Source organism: Amblyomma maculatum, chromosome 6 (genome assembly GCF_055883805.1).
Source record: "Amblyomma maculatum isolate TAMU_Amacu chromosome 6, ASM5588380v1, whole genome shotgun sequence".
NCBI lineage: Eukaryota > Metazoa > Arthropoda > Arachnida > Ixodida > Ixodidae > Amblyomma > Amblyomma maculatum.
The window spans coordinates 41,249,338-41,271,183 of NC_139349.1; the positions used below are offsets into that span (position 1 = coordinate 41,249,338).

The following is a 21,846-nucleotide window of genomic DNA, read 5'->3' on the forward strand; positions in this document are numbered from 1 at the left end:
GCGGATAAAATATGTCATGTGCTCACGGGAATCGATGACGGCGTCTTCAACATGCTCATTGCTAAGAGTCCCACTACGGTCAAGGAAGTCTATGACTTCTGCCAAAGCTATGATGAGCTCCGCAAGGAGCGTGTTTTGATTCGCCGCCCGCCTGACGCCGCCTCACTATACTGGCCGCGGAGAGGCAGTCATCTGTCCTTTCCGAAGAAATCAAGGCTTTTGTACGTGAGGAGGTCGCGCGACAACTGTCTCTGCAGCCATCAGTTAAGGAGTCACCAACTGGCCTTGCTCCGAAGCCTCGCCCTGCAATCCAGTGACATGTCTCAGTAGTCTTCCCTAATTCCAGTCCTCGACCAGCACCTCAATGCCATTCTCTGCGCCTACAATTCCGTTTTCTGGCGTTGTACCACTGAGTTACGCTCCAGAATGCGCGTCGGCTCCAGCTCCTGCTCAGGTACTGACTCACACTTATTTCGAAGTCACTTCAAGTCCACCTCCAGCGCAAGCATATGCCTATGCTTCGGCCCCTGTGCATTCGGCACCAACAGCTTTTGCTCCTCCTTTGCCTCAGACCTCATCTCCATGGCGCCATAGCCGTTTGCCGTCCTTGACATGAACAACGGCGAATGAACACTTCAGGTGGCCAATCCTTTTGCGTCTCCCGCTATGTTGAATAATGGGGAGTGCCTGGGCCGCATTGAGCACGTGGACCCTCTGTTCGCCTTGCATGGTGTGCCATTTTCTGTTTGCCAAGTTAACGCTTTGACTCCAACTGGTGAGGCTTCCGATTCGCAGCAGCGGGACCTTTTTGACCATTCTGCGGGCAGCGCTCTAGAGACAAGCCGCGGCGTGCAACGTCTTGACATTCTACACCAATTCCGCTCCTCCTTCGACACCCAACAATCTTCCTCGGACCGCACGACGACTGTTTCTCACCTCATTGAGACTGGCGTTGGCTCACTTCTCCAGCAGCGGCCGTATCGTGTGTCCTTGACTGAGCGCTGTATTATTGCCGAAAAAGTCGACGATGTGCTGCATCGAGTAATTCGAAAATACTTTAGTCCATGGTCGTCTCATGTGGTTTTAGTTAAGAAGGGTGGCTCATTCCGCTTTTATGTAGATTACCGCCGCGTCTCCTCAACAAAATTACTCGTCGAGACGTGACCCTCTCTCACTAATCGACGATGCCCTAGACTGCTTGCAAGACACAATTCTTTTCCTCCCTAGATTTGCGCTCAGGATATTGGCAGGTGCCCATGGCAACGACGGATTGTGCGAAGATCGCCTTTATTATCCCAGACGAACAATACGAATTTAACGTTATGCATTCGGACTCTGTAACGGCCCAGCCACATTTGAAAGAATGTAGGACACAGTATTGCGTGGCCTGAAATAGAACATCTGTTTATGCTACCTGGATGATATAGACGTCTTTTCAACCGACTTTCCCACCCACCTGACTCGACTTCACCTGGTCTTCACTTGCCTAACCCGCAACTGTCTTCAACTAAATCTCAAAAAGTGCCGCTTCGGTGCTCGCCAGCTCACAATACTCGGACACGTTGTGTGCAAAGATGGAGTTCTGCCTGATCCTGAGAAGCTACGCGCCGTTGCTGACTTCCCGAAATCGACCTCTTTGAAACACACTGCGCAGCTTTGTGGTCCTCTGCTCGTATTTTTGTCACTTTGTTTGGAATTTCGCACCCATCATAGCCCCCTTTACACAGCCCCTGAAAGCACCCCTAACCTCTCCTCTTGGTCGCCAGCCTGCGATGATGCATTCGTGACGCTGCGCCATGTTCTGCCCTCACCGCCAATCCTTTGTGATTATGACCCTATTACCCTTACAGAACTTCACACCGATGCCAGTGGTGTCGGCCTCGGCGCCGTCCTCAGCCAGCGCAAGCTTAGCATTTCTGAACACGTTGTCGCCTACGCAAGCCGTGCTCATACCAATTAAAGCCTTATCGCGCCTTGGAAGGCACATTCCCTGTAAACTACGCCATTGAGCCAGTCACCCCTTCTTCCGACTACCGCCGTTGCGGCCGCTAGATTGTCCATGTTAGCCGCCTCAAGCCGTATTACAACGCTCCTGCCATCTCTTCCCCGTGAGTCATAGTTGTTGCACCCTTAGATAATGGCACATACGCAGGAGGGGGATTGGCTACACGTGAAACCAGTAGTAGGGGAGTTATGCTGTTGGATATTAGAATAAAAAACAAAACAAACTAAAACATATAATCATGCAATACGACAGAAAAAGGCCCTACTGATCAGAAAACAAAAATCATTAATTTCAACTCAATAAGAACCTGCAGAGGAGAAGCAGCGGAATCTGCACACCTAGCAGGGAATCCGAATAGAGGTATTAACAAATGTGTGCACCAATTAGCGAAGTGTCCCGCTGCTGAAGCCCAGCTGAGTAGCACCAAACGAAAATGAATTTAGAACAGTCAAGGATACTGATAAAGTTTTGCAAGGAATTTCAAGGAACAGTTTTTGGAGGGAGGTGAAACGGCGACAGGCCAGGAAAAATGCTCCAACGTCTCAGGTTTATTGCAGTATGAACACATGGCTGAAGGAGAACAACGAGATCTATGAAGATAAAAGTTAAGGGGAGGTATCCTACACCGGAAATTTGTCAGACACATCACACACTGTAGGGAAAGGCACTGTCCAGGATCCCATTTATACCTCAAATGCCGGAAGTCGTCAAAAAATAAAAAGGCCGAATCTGAGGATTTCATCCAAAGAAATTGTTTGAATCGCGTCGCCACATATATACAGAGAAGTGTGAAATTGATGACAGGATAAGGCCATTCAAAGAAGCGGACGCAAGAAAGACCGCGGATTCGTTCATTGAAATTCCGCAATGACCAGGAACCCACACAAGTCTAATTCCGCGGATATGAGAAGGCGCGAGGTCATAAAACTGGCGAAGCAAAGAGATGCAGTCGAAGAAGTCAAGGCAGTACAAACTGAAAGAGCGTCGGTCACTACAATAACGTTGCAGTGCTCTAAAAAAACTCACCGGATGACTAAAACAATAGCTAAACATTCCGCAATAAATATTGGGGTATAATCGGGAAGGCGGAGGGAAAAATCACCAATCAAGTTCAGAAGAAAAAATCCCAACATCGCTTTTTCCTCGCGCTGTGCAGCATCAGTGGCGATTACAACATATGAATGGAAGTGTTCAAGATGGTCATTCAAAATAGAAACCAAGGTAGACGCTGGCAAAGAGTTGGCATGATTGGGATAAATGTCATTATGGACCAAATTAACTTGATATAGATGAGAACTGGCTTGTGAAAGAGAGCATACATCTACTGACAACGGAGTTCATAGCGACTGCACATATACAACCTGCGGTCTTTGATAGGGAGACCAATGTACGAAAAAATAAATGAGGAGAGGTAACGAAAATTGTTTGTGAATTCGATATGAAAGAATCTTATAATTTTAGAACAGACTGTATCGTAAGTTGCTGAAAACGAGAATCCAAAGGAAGTACCCGAGCCTCAGAGTACAAGACATTTAATGCCACAAAACTAGGAATGCCCAGGCAAAGCCGCAAAGCTTGCCGTTCAATCAAGAGAAGTGGTCGAAGTTTGCCAGCCGCGCAGCCTGTAAACAAGACGCAGCGGAATTCCAGAATAGGGCGCACATAAAGGTTATAGATCATAACACGAGCTGATCTTCTCATTCCATATCTCTTGTGGCTGATGCGACGCAGTAGATCCAAGGCACGCTGCCTTTTGCGCTTAATATTTTCTATATGAGGTCTCCAGCTCATTGAAAAATCATAGAAAATGCCCAAGTACTTAAGGGTAGTAACCTGTACTATAGGCTCTTGATGGTATCGGAAAGACTAGAATAAAACATTTATTGACATTTAGAGCAAAGGAAAGATTATCTAGCCAGGATTCAAGAGCATTTAGATAATTCTGTAAGGTATAATATAAGGTATGTATATCTGTGGATGTGGAAAAGAAGGCAATATTGTCTGAGTAGACGTACAGGTGAACATCGTCTCGCAAAGGTATTGAAGAAAGGAAATTATTGAATAGATGAAAGCACAGGACCGAACTTTGAGGAAGCCTTTCGATTGAGAAAATATACGAGATGAAAGACCACCCTAATAACAGTATAAATGTCTTCATTTATTAATTTTACCGAATGAGAAATTAATAGTCTGTGATCAGCACTGTTGTAAGCTTCTGAAATATCTCAAGTTACTAGAGCAGATACTTCACGAGACCTACTAGCCAAACGAATTCTGCCCTCCAGGTCAATGTGAGCAGACCATATTGAGCATTCTGGACGGAAGCCAATCTGTCTGGGAGAAAGAATTTTATGTTTTTGAAATGAACTGAGACAAACGCGAATAGATTATTCGCTCTATTGTTTTCACCAGAGTAGAAGTTAACGAAATCGGCCTGATATTGTCAAGGACATAGAAGGCTTTGATTCATTAGTAGTAGAATAACTTTGGCAAGCTTCCATGAGCTGGGAATACAGGAGTACTTTAGCGAACAGTAAAGAATATTCAGTAATTCCTGTGAAGAAATCTGGAATAGGATCTTTAACATACTAGCAGTAATACCATCACGGCCTGGAGCTGAAGCCGTTGTTTTTGAAAAACAGTTTCCAATTCTGTCATAGTCACCTCGGAAAAAATCTGTCGCGTCGACCGGGAATTGGAGTGGCCTTGGGTATGGTGACGAAAAGCTAATTTGTAAGCCGCGACCAACACTATTCAATAAATCAGCCGCCTCGATATGGTTCAGCACTACAGATGAAGAAGAAACTACTTGCTGCGGAGATTTATCACGGCGCAGGAAACGAAAGAATGCACGGCGGGGCTTATTATCAGATAAAAAAGAATGTAAGTCAGTGTTATGTTTTTGCTTGGTTGATGACACAGCACGTTGAAAAAGGGCAGCACGATACTTGTATTGTAACCAATTAGAGGGGGTCTGATTATGACGCAATCTCTTCCATGAAGCTTTTCGGCACCGATAAGTATGGGTGCAGTCAGGATTCCATCAAGATGAATTTGAGGGCTGACTAGATGAGGCAACTGAACATTCAGCCGGTTCAATCGCATCGTGCAACCATAATACCACAGACACCGCCCGCGAATGAGCATCAGAAGGGGAAATAGACGAAAGTGAAGTTAGAAGAGTGGTTTCTTATTTACCATAATTTAGAAAGCGCCTCTGGTGAGTCCGGTAGGCAGATTTTGAAAAAAATAAATTGTAGGTAATATGAAGATGATCACTGAAGATTCCGCTATCTATGGTCGCCCACGATGGTATAAGAAGGCCCACAGTTGAAAAAGTAAGATCCAGAGCTGAGGAACACTGCCCCCCATGAAGGTAATATCCCCAGAATTGTGGAAATGGAGGCTATTGTTCCGAATCCAGTCCCACAACTTACGCCCACAAGAATCAGTTTTCAGCCCCCACGAAATATGATGAGAATTAAAATCACCCGCTAACATAAAGTTTTGAGAGCAACGAGTTAACAAAGCATCCAGCTGCGAAGTGCAACGAACGCCATTTGGGAAGTACGTATTGGTCAAAGTGAAAGGGGTACTACCAGGCAACGTAAACTCCAAACCAAGTATTTCACAATCTTCACAAACGACTTCGTATGAAACCTAAACCTTATGACACAATTTTGACAAAACTAAAGCCACTAACCCACCGCCCCTGCCTGGGTTGTTTATTAACGCCTGAAAGTTGTTAAGAAAGAATACTTTTTTGAGAGGAAAGCCAGGACTCTTGAAGTAAAATAATATCAGGATGAATTTTCAGTACTAAGCAGAACAGATTATCAAAACCATAATTAATTGAGCAGCAGTTCCAATTGCAAAACTTTGAAAAAAGCTTTATTGAATCAAAGATGCACTCTACAGCCGACATAAGCACATCATGTGTCTGCTGGGGCTCACTCTCAGGATTTATCTTGGGTCGAGATTCACAGGGCTGATTCGGGAGATTGTGAACTGGGGAGCTACTGCGCTCACTGTATACTCCCGCGATTCTGGAACTAGAAGCACTGGAATTAAGTGAACCAGACGCCTTAGAACTGATTACATGAGTTGTAGCAGAGGTTTCTTTGTTGGGAGGCCCATTCAGTCGCCAGGATGGCGACTTCTTCGCGCGGGGGCATTGTAAGGAAGGCAAAGAACAGACAGCGCCGCGGCATTGCGATCACCATCGCATGTCTCCGGCGCCCATCTCTCGCGCTGTAGCTGTCCCCTACGGCTGGCAATTCTAACCTGCTCTGCCGGCATTGTTTACAGCTCTAGACGTCGGACCAAGTTATTAAATCCTCATTTCAATTTCTCTGCTAACCCACACATACTCATTAGTGTCAGTTCGCAAGCTAAACCATTATGCGAAACCTTGTCCAACTTAAGTATAAATCGCTGTTTTAATTAGGCGGCACGAACGCGTCTACTAGACCTCGGGGCAGCATGTTTAACTCGGGATTCTCGCGAAGGTCGAATTCCGATCTCACACTTCCATCTCAAAGGTGAAGTTGGTAGCGTTTGCCAACTCGACCATGTCATCTGTCCTCACACCACTAGGCGACCAGTCAATACATGGCGGCCATGTCACCTGCTGAAAACAATCTGTCAGAGGCATGCGTGCAAGTTTTCGTTCACAACGCCGATGACGGCGACACTGGATTTTAGTGGCCGTTAACTGTCGCGTTCATGAAATAACATTAACAGAAGGCGAGATATATAAAGAGTATTTAGTGGCTGTGAAACATCTGAAAGGAGTGCCAAAGGCACAGTGCTTACCTAATGAGTTCCATGCGCTCCATAAGCAACAAAAGAAATGCTTCCAGGTACACTGAACGCAACACGGTGCTGAGAACGCTGACCAGAGAAAAGTAGGCAACCAAACATTCCCCTGCTTCAGATATTACCCCCCCCCCCCCCCCAATCTTCATTTAAATGACCGTACCTGTCTTCTTATTTTAGCATCCACTCTATGAAAAAGTATACACTGTTTCATTCCTCCGTGCTCTTTATCCCGTCTCATACTTTAACGAGATTGAAGAAGGTATCCCTTAGAAGAATAAGAGCTGGGGTGGCCGTTGCAACTCTAGCTATGTTCACCACTGCTGTATTCTCGTACATGGTCAAGAGCTTCAAAAATGCGAAATTTAAAGAAATTTAAACTAACGGCCACAATGGATAAATATTTCTGTAATTGGTTTAGTTGAAGCTAGAATAAACTAGATGATATACTTTACTGTCGCGAATGGGCTTGGATCACGCTGCACCGCCAACAGATCGTCATCACTAAATGGCCACTTCTTCAGATCACTGCACCATTACCGATCGTCCTGGTGACTGGCAGTTAAACATGTCGGTGGTTCTGGCGTGCGTAACTGCCAGTCCCTGGCGCCGTGCTTCGCATGTCGTCGTCTCCACCAACTTAGATTCATTCGCAACGAATCCAGAACAACCAACTACCAGATTTCCCGCTTAAGATCCATTAAGCGGTCCCAAAATATCGTAGCGTGCTATCACTAAGGTCCATCGATGTCTCCGCTCTTTGTCTGAAGCCTGCTTGAATTCGAAAGCCCAGCCTCGAACAGGAACTAAAACTGACGTGCTGACGTGCCGATATCGTCATTCGCCTAACTACCCATAGTAGCCTGTCATTTTGTTTTTTTTTTCTAATGAAGCTTTCTGGAGGGTAGCACTGTATTGCAATACGAAAAAATAGAGAATGGGCACTTGATTAAGACAGCCATCTATTAAGCAAGCTTGCGCTAAATATAAAGGAACGCGTCGACTGCAGAGCGGGTAAGCGTCTTCGGCGGTCGACCGAACGGAATGGCGCAGAGACAATACTTTTAACTTGTCTATCAGTTACACGCACCAGCGATTAACAGGCGTGTGGGGATGACCAAACGCGTTAGGGAGGGAAGATTATCAACGCGAACAGAAAATACGATTGGAATAAGTGATAAGACAACAGGCATACCACATAGTTCGTGGCGGCATTGCGCGATAGCCTAAGTGCGGCATGCCACAGAAAACGCGGTGTCATCGTTGTCGGCGTCGCCAACGTATGCGGCGGAAGTCATGAGAAAATATTCCAGGAAACAATAATCAGTACAAATAAGGAAAATTTCAAAATAAAGCCGATATTTGAAAGGACGTTCCTGTAACATAGACAACCAGGGATGCCGAGAAGTAAATTGGGTTCAGTTAAAGAATGCTGAGGTTGGAACCTTATTTCTTTAATTGCTAGAAGAACAGCTTACACATAGATCACGAAGGCTCGTTGGCTCAGTTGTGTGTGATGGAGACCTAGTGAATACGTTGTCGGCTTTGAATTAGTGACGTGTCTTGAAGACATATACTGATGCTAACTGTAATTAAAGGGTGGGCTAACTAGGATTAAGTCATTGCGTAAAAAGCGGCGTTACCATAGGAAGAAATGCCATTGCGAATAAAAAAATATCTATGGACCAATCCAAGTTATTGCTTTGAGCTATTGAGGTATTGCTCTAAATAAGTGGAAACGCGATGAAGATGCCTAATGAAGCTATTACATTCCCCTCTTTAAGACGGAACTTAATCAACTCAAGATTTTACTGGGGCTCAAAGTTGAATATTATTTATCAGAAAAGCAGAAAAAAAAGAAAGCTTCCAAGACTAATAAAGAGCTACATATGATCTTAGTTTGGCTCTGTGTACGAAGTTTGAGGTCCCAAAGCGGCTCATACCATTCAAGTGGTAGTAGTGGAGGGCCTTGAATAATTTATAACCTTGGGGGTTCTTTAACGTGCACAGGCACTGCACAGTACACAGGCGCGTGCATTTCGTCTCCCTCAAACCCGGCCGTCGTGGCTATAATTGAACTCGGCTACGCTGGATTAGCAGTCGAGTGGCCTAACTACTAAACCAACAAGGCATATTATGCTCAGATATGATGGAGCAAAAGTAGGAACCAATTAAGAACTTCAATTTAATTCACATCGTGCTGGCTCTTTCAGCGAACATTGAAGGTCCTCGTTCAGTTAGTGTTATACTATTTACTTGCGGACTACAAAAACGCGCTTCTCCTGTCGTCGACGAAAATAATTGAAGACACATTACCAAGCTATGTAGCGGGGTATCGAAAGACCAGGACTGGAAGACGGGGTTATCGACCACTTGAGGATTTTCAACACGCGCTGAAATCGCAGCAGATGAGTGGTTTGGTTTTCAGTTTCAATAGAAGTGGGAACTCGAGCTCAGCAGCATAATTTCGTTCTCGGTGAGAGACCGGAGCCACACGTACTCGTGGATGAGAATCAAGACATAGGGTCACAGTTTAGAATCCTCCTTACCTCAGTAAGGATGCTTTAAGCCTAGCGCACCCTCGTTTCATCAATTTTGAAATACGCCCTATAAAAAATAGTTTATTGAAGCATATTTGAAAATTCCCCGAAGGAGGGTGCGCCACCCATAAGGAATCTTCACCGAGGTAAACAGCTTGCTCATACGCATTTGCCCCTTACTGTCCCATAGTAGGATTTTAACACGGCGGCTTCAGGGAAAGTGGACGGCTGTCATTCGAAAAAGAATTATTTGCAAATAAAGAAATCGCATATAAACTAATCATTAGGACATGTCTTCATATTTCGAGAAAGAACCTTATTTTTTGCAAAATAATGTTTCAGTTTGATGCCGTAACTATCTTCTGACTTAAAACAAATGTCTTGCACGAAAAATCGTTGTGTCATCGTACGTTGAAACGCCATATATTTTGGTTCAACTGCCGTCACAGCAGCTACAGAGATAAAACCCTCCGCCCTCTCGGTCCTGGATGTTGACGTGCGCTCAACTAAGCAAACACACTGGGTACGGTACACTCATAGCGGATGGCATCTTTCGCAAAGTGAAGCAAGTGTACGGTGACCTCTGTTCAGAAAAGGAAGCCTTCAAGCGCCTGCACGGCAAAAATTGAAATGACAACGAGTTCTTTAATGAGATGACTTGGCAACGAGTTTCTAAATATGGCCGCACGATCTCTTTCCTTCTGTTGTTCAAATACCATGATACTGATTCACTTCGATAAAGAATACTGACGCACAGCCCACACCTTAAGGCAGGCCACAGTTGAAGCTGGATACCTTAGCACTACACCCTGCGCCAGCAGGAGCAGTCAACATATGAAGTAAACAAACCGTCAGTCGACTAGCAATGAAAAACAGATTATGAAAAAGCATAATGCAAAAGAGAACGGTTATCCTTACGAAAGCTACGAGTCTGCCGGATTTAGGTACATGGGGTTTTACACGCAGACCAGCAAAACGTTATTTTTACCGCGAAAGAATGCGTCTCCTGCATGGCAACATCACTTTGTTTCGGCGGAGTGCTTGGTCAGAGCTTGTCATCAATGGTGTTGTATCGCTTGGCTGGCCTATTACTTTTTGTTCGATCACCTAACAGAATTGAACGACGCTCAAAAGTGCCAAGATAGTCAAGATAAGTCAAGATAAGAAGAAATTGAAGGTGCAAGGATCGTGGAAAAAATCATTTTATTCTACCACATAGGTACATCAATTTTCCCCACAGCCCAATTACCATATGTGCGCTTTCAGAGAAAGGGTCCTTTCTGGCCGTTGTAATTGCTTGTATTTTGGGCTTGTAACTGTTATTTAACATTAAAAAATGTCGGCTCGAGCAGAGCTCGTAAAACAATGAATTTAATTTCACACCGGATATTTTGTCCTTGACCAGAAAAAAACAAAAACAAAGGGGCACCTTAATGCCGCTGGGAAAGCAACGAACAAATTGCAGAACACAATCATATGCCATACTGAGCTCAATAATAACTTATCAGAGCACTGTTGTTGGTCAAAGAGTTCATTAGCGATCAACGCTGGCTTGACGATAATTGGAGCAAAGAACAGGTGATGTGCAATGCAAATCGCAGCGACAAATTTTATACAGCTGCACACGAGCCTTGATAAAGAAAATTTTTCAGCATCCGTGACAAACTTCCGAAAGAATTATGCTACCTTCATCCGACAGTACTGGCAATTGGAAGAATAAAAGGGCTCTTCAGGATGGAAAAATCAAAGGAGCCCCCATTTTATTGCTGCTGTACAGAAAGACTGTTCACGCTTAAACGAGAAAAGAAACAACACTCCGCGCTCGTACGCGCTAACTGCTTCTTAAATATTGCTGTGCAGATTACATTTCTGCCTTGCAGACAGCAGGGTTATTGCATTCCTGTCTCGAAGTGAGGTCAATAAACCACACTGACTTCTTACCGTTGATTATAAGTATAAATGTATAAAATGATATTGAAGAACTGAAGAGTATAAAGAAGAATAAGGCTACGAAGAGAAAAAAAACAACAACAAATATTTTACCGCCAATTTCGCTCAGCGCAGAGGCACCAAGTGCGGCGCAGGGCAGGCTCGCGAATTGGGTCTTCGCCGGCTGCAGGTTTGGCACCGGTCCAAACCCATCGGATTCGATTCTGATGTCGTGGGCAACGCACTGCAAATTAGGCCATGAAAAATGATGCCATGCGGATGCACTGAAAAAACAAATGTGCACAAATACCGGAACGAGCAAATAAGAAAAGGGAGAAATTGGAACAAAGGATGCAAAAGATGCCAACATCTACAGACGTCATTTTGAGGCCGCCAGACAAACGACTTCGGGCGTTGTACGTTTTTCTCCTGCACCACCTTTTTGCTGATGTTTAGGTTTCTGCTCGAATCATGGTACTATCAGTTTGAAAGGAAAGTTACTGCTCGTAAACCTTGCGCAGTGTTTTAAGATTTTTCATAATCCCTGTTTCACCCTGTGATGTACACATTGATGATTATTAAAATGTAGTCTTAGTTCAAAGAAATCCCGCATTCGCATTACTCGAGATGGATAATGTGTGGCCCCTTTTATATGAGGTGAACATCTAGGTGGGAATGTAATATTTTAGTGACGTATTACGCCACATCACCTACTAGTCTCTGGCACTCAACATCATGGAGCCCCTTACATCTGCCCGACTGCAAGGCCACAGGTTTCAATAGATCCCTTTGCACTTAGAGCTCCATGGAAATGAAGAGGCCAGTGATGAAGCAAAAACTACCCCCGCAGTAGCCTCCAAACTATTGTGCCGTTGCAAGAGCAGATACCCCGTGTCTTCTTACGAACTGTATGAAGCCCGACACATTCGTCTAAAAAGGTTCGATCCAACATTGAAATTTTATGTTCCGCGTGATATTCCGCGTCATCAGGCATGCTTGCTACATAGGCTTCGTTTAAATGTGGCTTTCACGCTCAAGTACTTGCGTTTAATTGGACAGGTGGACTCGCCGGAATGTTCAACTTGTGGCATCTAAGGGATTGTGGACCATATATTATTGGTGTGCCCAGTGTATGCGTTTGAAAGAAGTGTGCTAGCCGCTTCCTTGAAGCGTTTGGACAAGAGGCCTTTGTCGGAGGAACTGCTGCTGGGCGCTTGGCAGGACAAGGGGAGGGGTATCCAGGCAGTGCGTGCTCTTTGCCGTTTTTTGTGCGCCAGCGGGCTTGATTCGCGCTTGTGAGGCAAGTTACTGTGCGTGTATATATATTTCATATGCCTTCTCCCACATCGTCACCCATCATGATCTTCTTTGTTATCCCTTTCCCTTGCCGCAGTGCAGAGTAGCAGGCCAGATTTGAATTATTCCGGCCAACCTCTCTGCTTTTCCTTTCAATAAATCCATCCATCTATATATGAAGAATGCTATGGCAGCTTACTGGGCCCAGCCAGACGCCAGAAACTTTCATCTAAGAAGACTCGATCGAACACTGTCATTTTATGCTACGCCTGAAATTCTGCGCTATCATGTATGCTTGGTACATAAACTTCGTATAAACGTGGCTTTCAGGCGCAGGTACTTGCATTTAATTGAAAAGGCGGACTCCCTGGAATGTTCAACTTGTGGCATCACAGAGACTGGGCCATATATTATTGGTATGCCCAGTGTAAGCGCGTGAACGAAAAGTGCTAGCTGCTTCCTTGAAGCGTTTGGAAAAGAGGCCTGTATTGGAGGAGTTGCTGCTGGGTGCTTAGCAGGACGAGTGGAAAGGTGTAAGGCTGTGAGGGCTCTTTGCCGTTTTTGTGCGACACGGGACTTGACTCGCATTTGTAGCGTGAGCTGCCGCTCGTGTATATATTTTCATATGCATTCTCTCTTATCGTCATTCATCATGATACTCTTTCTTCTCCCCTTCGTCTTACTCAGTGCAGAGTATCAAGCCAGAATTCAATCATTCCGGCCAATATTCCTGCTTTTCCTATCAATAAACACATTTATCTATCTTTATTCACGCCAGGTAGAGGGCCAATCTATATTTATTTTATTGATCTATTTTAGGAAAATGCATTTGCATCGTAAGAAGCTGCCAGAGATTTGAATACAGCCCTCATCGCAAATACAATAATTGTTCACAAGCTTGAAGAACTATGAATTTACGCCCCATGTGTGCAAAGAATGGCAAAATTGCGAACATAATGTATGTACACCTAGAGTTAAAAAAAAAAAAACAAAAATATGAAAAGTCAAGCAAAATACCTTAGCAATTATGGGCTCCAACATAAAACCTTATATTCTAATAAGAACATTTCTGCACATTTAAGAGCGCTCCAGACGCTGATAATTTGACAAAGGAAAAGAAGGAACGGAGAAAGCTTGCGCGAAAAGCTTTAAGGAAATTCCTTTTACCTTAGAGACTTAAATATAGTTGGAATAAAATGACTTCAAAATAAAAGGGGTGCTCTATTAGTTTCGTGCGAAATATAAGTTATTATTTGGTCCAAAGGCGTTAGTGAGTAATGGTTAAAAGCCAGAGAGCGAGCAAAAGGAACTGCACAGAATACCACCCGCGTTCACATTTGTCTGCATCACTATGTACTCTTTATGTCGCCCTTCTGCAGGGGAGAAATTTCTGGTGATAAAGAAAGGGGTTTGTTAGTTTGTCAAACGTTTCCTTATGGTTAACGTACCTGCGTGTAGTTAAAAAATGTCAAAGAAGAAGAACGGCTGGTCGGACTCCGCAGATTTCGCTCCAGCGCTCTCTATATTTCTTTTTACCGCTTACGATGAGCTGTACAATATTGTTCCCGAAAGCGACACTCTATGATTTGACGCTTCGTGAAAGCGCGCACCACAAAGGCGAACGAGGCCGCGGATTGCAGATGAAAAGTGAGATGTCGGAAGAAAGTAAATTCAGGTCGTTGCTTCTCTCGAAATGCGGCGCGTCGAGGACGAAGTTCGCAGTTTTTGATGACGGTGCTTGGCCGCTTCAGAATCATGACCAACGGCCGCGGCTCTCTGTTCACGAAGAACTCCGAAGGCAAAGAACAAGAAAAAGGAGGAGTCGATATTTTCTGCCGCGACGGCCAGTTCCCGTTTTTCTTCCTGCGCTCGGTGGGACGATTGGAGAGGCCGTCCTGGAAAGTGCCTGTCCAGGCATCGCTAGATGCGCAGATATCATCGGCAACCATTGCAACCAGTGGCTGTATCCCGACGCCGGCGCCCAACACCGGTGCGGGCTGCCCGCTGCGTAGTTCGACAGGAAATTGCCGGGATCGTTGGACTCTTCTGTGCATTATCCATTGTTTTTTTTCCGCTTCTCCGTCTCCAGATTATCCTTTCCGTCTCCGGTTCTGCTCTCAGATCTTTGCGATAAGCTCGCTGCTCCGGTGAGACTTGGAAGGCGCCTTTGATGACGGAGTTTGTTTTGCTTCAAACTCCGAGCCTCGGATTTTACCGCATGTTTTAGTAACGATACTTCTGGTCTTGTGGCTGCTTTTGCGGTTACGAAAAAGCGACACTGACAAAGGAACATTCGCGTCTGAGACAGGTGGCTTATGTGGATTATGCTGGGACGAACAGCATGGCGGAAGGGTTTAGGTCGCTTCTGAGCACGCCTGAAGCCAGACACTACGGGTCAGCACAGGCTGCTATCTGCACAGCGACTACGCTGATCACAACCACAGAGAAGAGCAGACCAAACCCACGATATTTCCTAGGCTAAATAAACAGATTTGTCGGTTTTATGCAAATGGTCTCGTCTAAACAAGAGAAATTGTGCTTCTACGTGCTCTATTGAAAGAGTATTCTTGTTACGAAAGTCACAAAAACAGGTGAAAATACTCCCAGAAGCTTACTGTAGGCCTTTAAAGTACCATATTGATTATCAATGCGCAAGCATGGGAGCCCCGTTATATCATCTCCCTAATCTCAAAGGTCCGGCCGCCGGCGATTGTTGTCACGTGGACTTATCACTGCATTTCGTTAAGGGCGCTAAGTTTCCAACTTGATACGGTCACTACATAATCCTTTCGCATTAATAGCACGGACTTCCATACAATCATTTTTTTCTAGTTTGTTCTCTTGTAGTTTGTAGCGGTGTGAAAAGCATGTTTATTGTACCACAAGAATACGAAAGAACATCTACTACCTGAGGCAACTCCACACAATACTTTGTTAAAAAAGATAGAAAGCAGTGCTCTTACAACACTAAGGGTTGAAGGCAGCTGTTCTCACGTTTTTGCTTGTAGCCTAAAGCGTTCCAACCGTCAAGCGTCGGCGAACACCGGACTGAGGCATGTGTGTTGGACTAGAATATGTTTGAATATATTTTCAGCTGTTAGGAGGACAAGGAAGTAAATATCCCTGAGAAGAAAGCTGGCCGAAAGGGGACATTTGTTTTGAGGAAGAGAAACCTGCGTTAACTGTCTCCTTCACGGCAGACATTTCTTCCGCGCTCTGTGCGAAGGGATAAAGGATGAAGTGAAATAAGAGAAAGAGGTAACGTAGTAGATGGTGGGAAGCGGCAGGTCCTCGAAAGAATATACCAAACAGTACAACGAAGAGGAATTAGAGATGGAGGAGAAAAGCAGACTGTATGCAGCCAGGGAAAGGGGCCGGAGACATGGACAACGCAGCTACTATGATAGAGGGCACCGGAGCAGACTGCATGGAGATTATGAGTAACTCGGAGGAAAGACCACGGAAAACCGTGGAAACTTTATCATAAAAATATATAATACAAAAACCTGAGGTGCAGAGCGAGGAGCCGGCGCTGCTCGCTCCTTCGCACGTGTGTCGCTCTGAGAGGGCGGTGTTCACTTCTTTATCTACTTCGCACACCTGGTGCCGCTGCTTCTTCTTCACGCATCTGAGAAACCTTATTCGTAGCGGTACACATCTCCCCACATATACAACACTGCTTGACACAATGCCACACAGTAGCTTACCATCCCTCTACCTGTCCTTTCCTTTCAACGCCAACAGCGCTCATGTGGCTCGCATTCTGGGACCTCGCCCTTCAAAATATTCTCGGCACCTTCGTTTTGTCTAGACCTGGCTTGACGTTCGCTGGCAGCCATGGAGGAGTCGAGCGCTGGAACCAGCAGATCGCCTGCGTTTCTTTGGCGTTGGCAGACTACCATGGAGGGGACAGTAAACTGTGTCTGACCATGCTCAATTGAGCTCCACTCTGTAAACTATGTTCAGCCAGTTTGGACACCAGCAGTCAATGCCCGCAAACCCGATGCAAATACGACCACCAACGCCCGCTTCCGCCAAGACTTTACAGGCAATTTGTTCGAATACGTATGCCGAGTCTGGAACCGCTTGCGGGACTCCATAGCGATTTTTAAACGTGGCGAGTGATCTAATGATTTCCACGCCCCCATAATTTGAGCTAATGCCCGACATTCGGTACAGCAGCGTCGAATGATTGAACCCCGTCTTTTTTTGCTCCATAGCAGACAGAGACGTTGAGACATAGAAAGAGCGCGCCAGAGCAAAAGCGTGAAGCAGTTTGCGATGAAATGGCACCACGCGCAGAATATGATACATAGCGTAAATAGAACCGGTGGCGGGAATGTGGAAGTGTATGTGCGAGTTCAGCGAACATGAATGTCACAGAAATATGATCACATTTTCTATTCGTAAGGCTTCTAAATAAATGTTATTCAGCCTTGCTGTTTGCTCCCAGAAGCTGTCGGTAATGAAGTACATGGTACACGTGATGGTACAAGCAGCCACAATACTACTTTCACAATGTTGTCAATAGCCTTTAGTGGTCTAAATAAAATTCCAGCGAAGCTTTCACTGACCTCTTTCGGTAATTCCATCACAACTGGCCAGAAAGAACTTGTGAATTGATGTCTAGTAATTTGATAGTGCCGTCACTTAAACCTGCAGTAAACACCCCATTTTCAGAAATATTTGATGGTGTCTGTAGACACTAATTACCGCTTAGCGTATTATATATTAAGGGGTGGTTTTTTCTGGACCTATGCAGTCATGAACAGTAAGAATAAAAGTCTAATTTATTTATAATGACCATCTGGTAGTCGTGCCCGCATATATTCAACCTTGCCGAAGATTTCTCTGATAGATTTCTGTTAATGACACGTGTCGATAGCACTGTGTGTTTTCACTCCGAAATTCGATTTAATAAAAAATAATCTTCATTTTGGAGAAAGTAATATAATAATATTAGGTGATAAAAAACTAGCCTCACAGATTCAGAGCTAAGGCGGCGCAGCTTTACAGTTCGCCGAACAGAAACGCGTCCAATCAAAAGGAGTCAACGACATGCCAACATATAAAGAAGGTTCCTTATGTACTTTATCAAAGCAAGGTGCGATTGGGAGATGCTAATATAATGCAGGTTCAGTGACCTCTACCAGCGGCTTCGTGCTGTATTCCACTTATGCTCTCGAAAGTACATCGAGTAACCACAATGAAACATGACGAAGACGTTGATATTCTGTGAGTAGGAGGAACAGAACAGCGAGGGAAACAAGATAAATAAAGCATGAAATAATATAGCAAAGAATAAAAAAAACTGAGAACGAAGATACTCCTGAAATATCAAGTAGCAAGCATCCAAGGGGAATTTCAATTTCAGAAACGGGAGAAATCGGAAATTCAAAAATTAGCAAAGGAACTTCACGCCAAAGACAAACATTAACAAAGAGAATGATGATTTAGGACGACAAATAGAAAACTATGGCAACAAAGCAATCAATATGTGCTAGTCTATACCGAGCTCATGCTGGACTTTCACACCAGATCTAAGTAAGCGAGCTGCGCGATTAAAATAAGATTAAATAGCTCATCAATGCTACCGAACATGTCCCGTTTTCTTAGGTGCTATGCCTTGATGACCGCTTTAACTAATGTACAGTTTACCCTTTGTCTAGTGAAACGAATGGGCTGTACGTCGTCCTTCAGAAGTTGTGCGATGAGCATTTTGACCGAAACGATTAAGTATACTACTTTAAGATGTCCTCACACCTCAAGCGGCTGCATTCAGAGCAGATTACTGCCTATATCCGAGGAGTGTAGCGGCCCCGATAAGTGCTATAGCTATGCTCTTTAGGTTTCGTTTGGCTTGCGGGGATTTAGAGTACCAAGGCTACTCGGGCTATGACAGACGTCGTAGTTGAGGGCTCCTGAAATTTCTACTATCTCGGATTCTTTATTGTCCACTGACATCGCACATGCACACAAGCAGGGGAGGGGGGGAGGGGGGGAGTCATTGCAGTCATTACGATGGATCGCTAAGCAGCCTTATTCATTTCCAATCAGTTGTCATAATTAAAAGTCTTACTTTGACATATTGGCCTTTACAAGTCATTTTTATTCTTTGTGATTCATTATTCATCATCATCATCATCATCATCATCATCATCATCATTATTATTATTATTATTATTAATATCATCATCATCATCATCATCATCAGCCTGATTATACCCACTGCAGGGTGAAGGCCTCTCCCATATTTCTCCACTTAACCCGGTTCTGTGCTAGCTGCATCCACTTGACCCCTGCGAACTTCTCAATCATTATTAATATTCATTTTTTAGTCACTAACTTTACGCATTAACTCTATCGATGTCTAGTTATAACTTTTATTTATTACCTATCACCATCAACCATTTTCATTCGAAATTTCAGTCCTCACACGCCCGCTATTTGCGAGTTACACATCAGCGTACAGATGCGAAGCAAAGATAATGAGCACAGATTTTCGCTCCATGAGGCTTTAAGGATTTTGCCTAAAAAAAAAAAAAAAGCCCCTTGGCGACTGAACATACGCTGTGTGCTATTGCGGAAACAGTGAGGATCATATACAGCACGTCTTTCATGGTTGTCTCTCAGCCACACGCCCACGCATGGATTAAGGGTTAAATACTGTGAGCGCAGTTGGTGCGTACGTGCATAGTCGTCCGCAAAAACAAGTTTTCTAATGCGACTGGATCCAGTGCATAACGTGTGTTTACGTCTGTCAGCTGGCGCACAGAGAACGTTTTCAAACAGTTGTCTTTAGGTCGAAAAAAAAAATGCACCCTAAAAGACCGTTTTCTTGAAATTACTTCGGGAAAGCACTAGAAACAAAATACAGCATTCATAACTTAAACGAGTGGTTCAGGAATCACTCACAAAATTCGTCTTTTCTCGAACCAAGACCGAAAAAAAAGGGCGGCCATTATAAAAGCTGGAAATGAAGTAGAAAGAGATGTAACCGGACCTTCGAGCGCTGTATTTGTTTCATACTGGCTGTTTCTTGCTTCTAGCAGAAACCTTGGGGGGTGAGCACTGGCTTTATTTGGCTTTTGTGAGAGTCGTGAACGTCCATTGTAAGAATTTACAGCATCGCCAACCCCTAACAGTTTGCTTTGCCCAATTATTCCTGCAATACTGAAACGCAATGCGACACGTACGTTTCTTGCGCGATGCGTGCGTTTCTTGTATGCCACTCGCCTTCATGCCCCTGACGGCTGCACACCGCTTCGGCATGGCAATCATGGCAGAAATTATGTACTCTTCAAAATTGTAACAAACCTAGTACCCCGAAGTCGCGTTTGAGCCTTAAACTCTTCACTGTACGCCGTCCGTAGACCATTCACACACAATTGGCTCCGGTGGAAGACAATTTTTGAGCGCCCGTTTTTACGTCATTTTCGGTAAATTTCCTAACTCAACAACACGACTTCAGGCGCCCGCATCGTCTGCAATACTGGTTTGAAATACTTGCATCTACATAAATAAATCCCTACGGACTATTAAACTTCGTCTGGATTAGTTTTAGGACACACCGGTCGCACTGCATCCAAAATAAAATTTCGTTTCTGTTGGAATCCGAATTTTTATAATTTACGAATATATGGACCCAACGGGCACACCTATACTCAATAATACTGAGTGCACCTTAAAACGCCACTTCAGAGTAAACCTTAATCGATCAGGCTTTTGCGGCTTCGCAACAAGCAAAGTTGTCAAGAATTAGGGACCCTAAATGCCTTTCCCGAGATTGCCCTACTATATGGTTCGTTGCCACCAAAGTATACTGCCTCCTAATGTACGCCACTTCACGTTAACTCGTTTGGTAATAAAAGCCAACCCCTCTGGAACATGTATTTCAGAAATGCCTATCTGTTATGTAGGATATCAAGTTTCACAGTATTTTACAAGATGGCTCAAAATATCTGCATGCAGATTTCGGAAGTGCAATAGTGTCAGGATAATGGAAAAAAAAATATTATGTTAGAACATCCAGAAATGCATCATTTACGCCTAGCATCTAAGCCATATTAACATATTACATATTAGTATTACATACTACATATTAATATATTATATATTATATTAACATTAGCATATTAGTGGTGTAACTATACTTTCATTTATCATAAAAGTACAGTTACAGCACTAATCGGTGACAGCATCTCTTGCTGTAATTAAATTTTTCTGTCTCTCTATTCGGTAACAACATACACAGTGGACGAAAGCTATAACACAATGCCAAAACAAGAAGTTTTGCCGGCCTCCGAACCACGTCAGGATTAGAGGAAGCGATTGAGCAGCTATATGTGTTGCACGGCACAATGGAATAAAGAAAGAAAGCATTCCTCACAAAGTTTACATGAGGGTGGGACGCTGTAAAACTATATATTAACAGGAGGTTATATGGAGTTATCAAGTAACTCCGCTACAAATAGGAAAGCTTAACAGCGTAGGAAATCACTAAGCGTAACAGCCAAACAGACCACGTTTACTACAGAAGGAGCATGATCGGCGCGCGTGGTCATTCACTTTCCTGAATTCCGCTGTGTTTCGCCTCGGCGCTGCCGAGCCGGACTGTCGGTACTGTCGTGTGATACACTTAAAATGTTACCGGCTGTACTTGCCGTTTGAGTACATGTTGATGCCTGCATGGGTAGCATTCGATAGTGTAACCGGGTGCTCTCTAGACGATCCTACTATTTGTGCAAGTGATAAATACATGAGAAGCCCTATCCGATATAGACGCAAATATCAAGATGTCAATAAAACAGAGGTCCACAAACCAGCCTACAGTGGTTTAAATCAAAATTGACATGAATACTGATTTTCAGAGAGTGGTACTATGTGCACTATACTACCATTGCTCCAGGGAAAATCGGTTCAGAAGAAAGCGGAGCTCGGAACGATTGTGTAAATAAAAAAAAATACGTTCAGTCGAAGCAGGGAACCTTTTTTGGACGCTTCGTTTGTTTTAACGCGGATATTTTATTAGAACGGAGACCGTTCGTAAATGAACCGTCGTGCAGTATTGTGAACCCTCTGGGATCAAGCATCGTTAGCCTGACGACCAAGGCGCCTGTACTTCGCTCGTTCGGAATTGAAAATGAAGTGATCAATGCCAAACCAAAAACAACACAAGCATTACACTCTCTACCGAGAAACGGTACCAAAATACGTTCTACTTCTCTAGCGGTGGCCGTGCATGCAATGTGCCATGAA

The 21,846-nt window shown here is 44.2% G+C and overlaps 1 protein-coding gene across 1 annotated transcript in view; it reads left to right on the forward strand.

The window, feature by feature from the left end:
• The window catches only part of LOC146185606 (neural cell adhesion molecule 2-like), a 77,896-nt gene that overhangs the window by 404 nt on the left and 55,646 nt on the right, over positions 1-21,846 (forward strand). Inside the window, exon 2 of the mRNA XM_084607878.1 lies at positions 640-982. Within this exon, the coding sequence (XP_084464004.1) occupies positions 640-982 (343 nt within the window). The remainder of the gene's footprint in view (positions 1-639; positions 983-21,846) is intronic.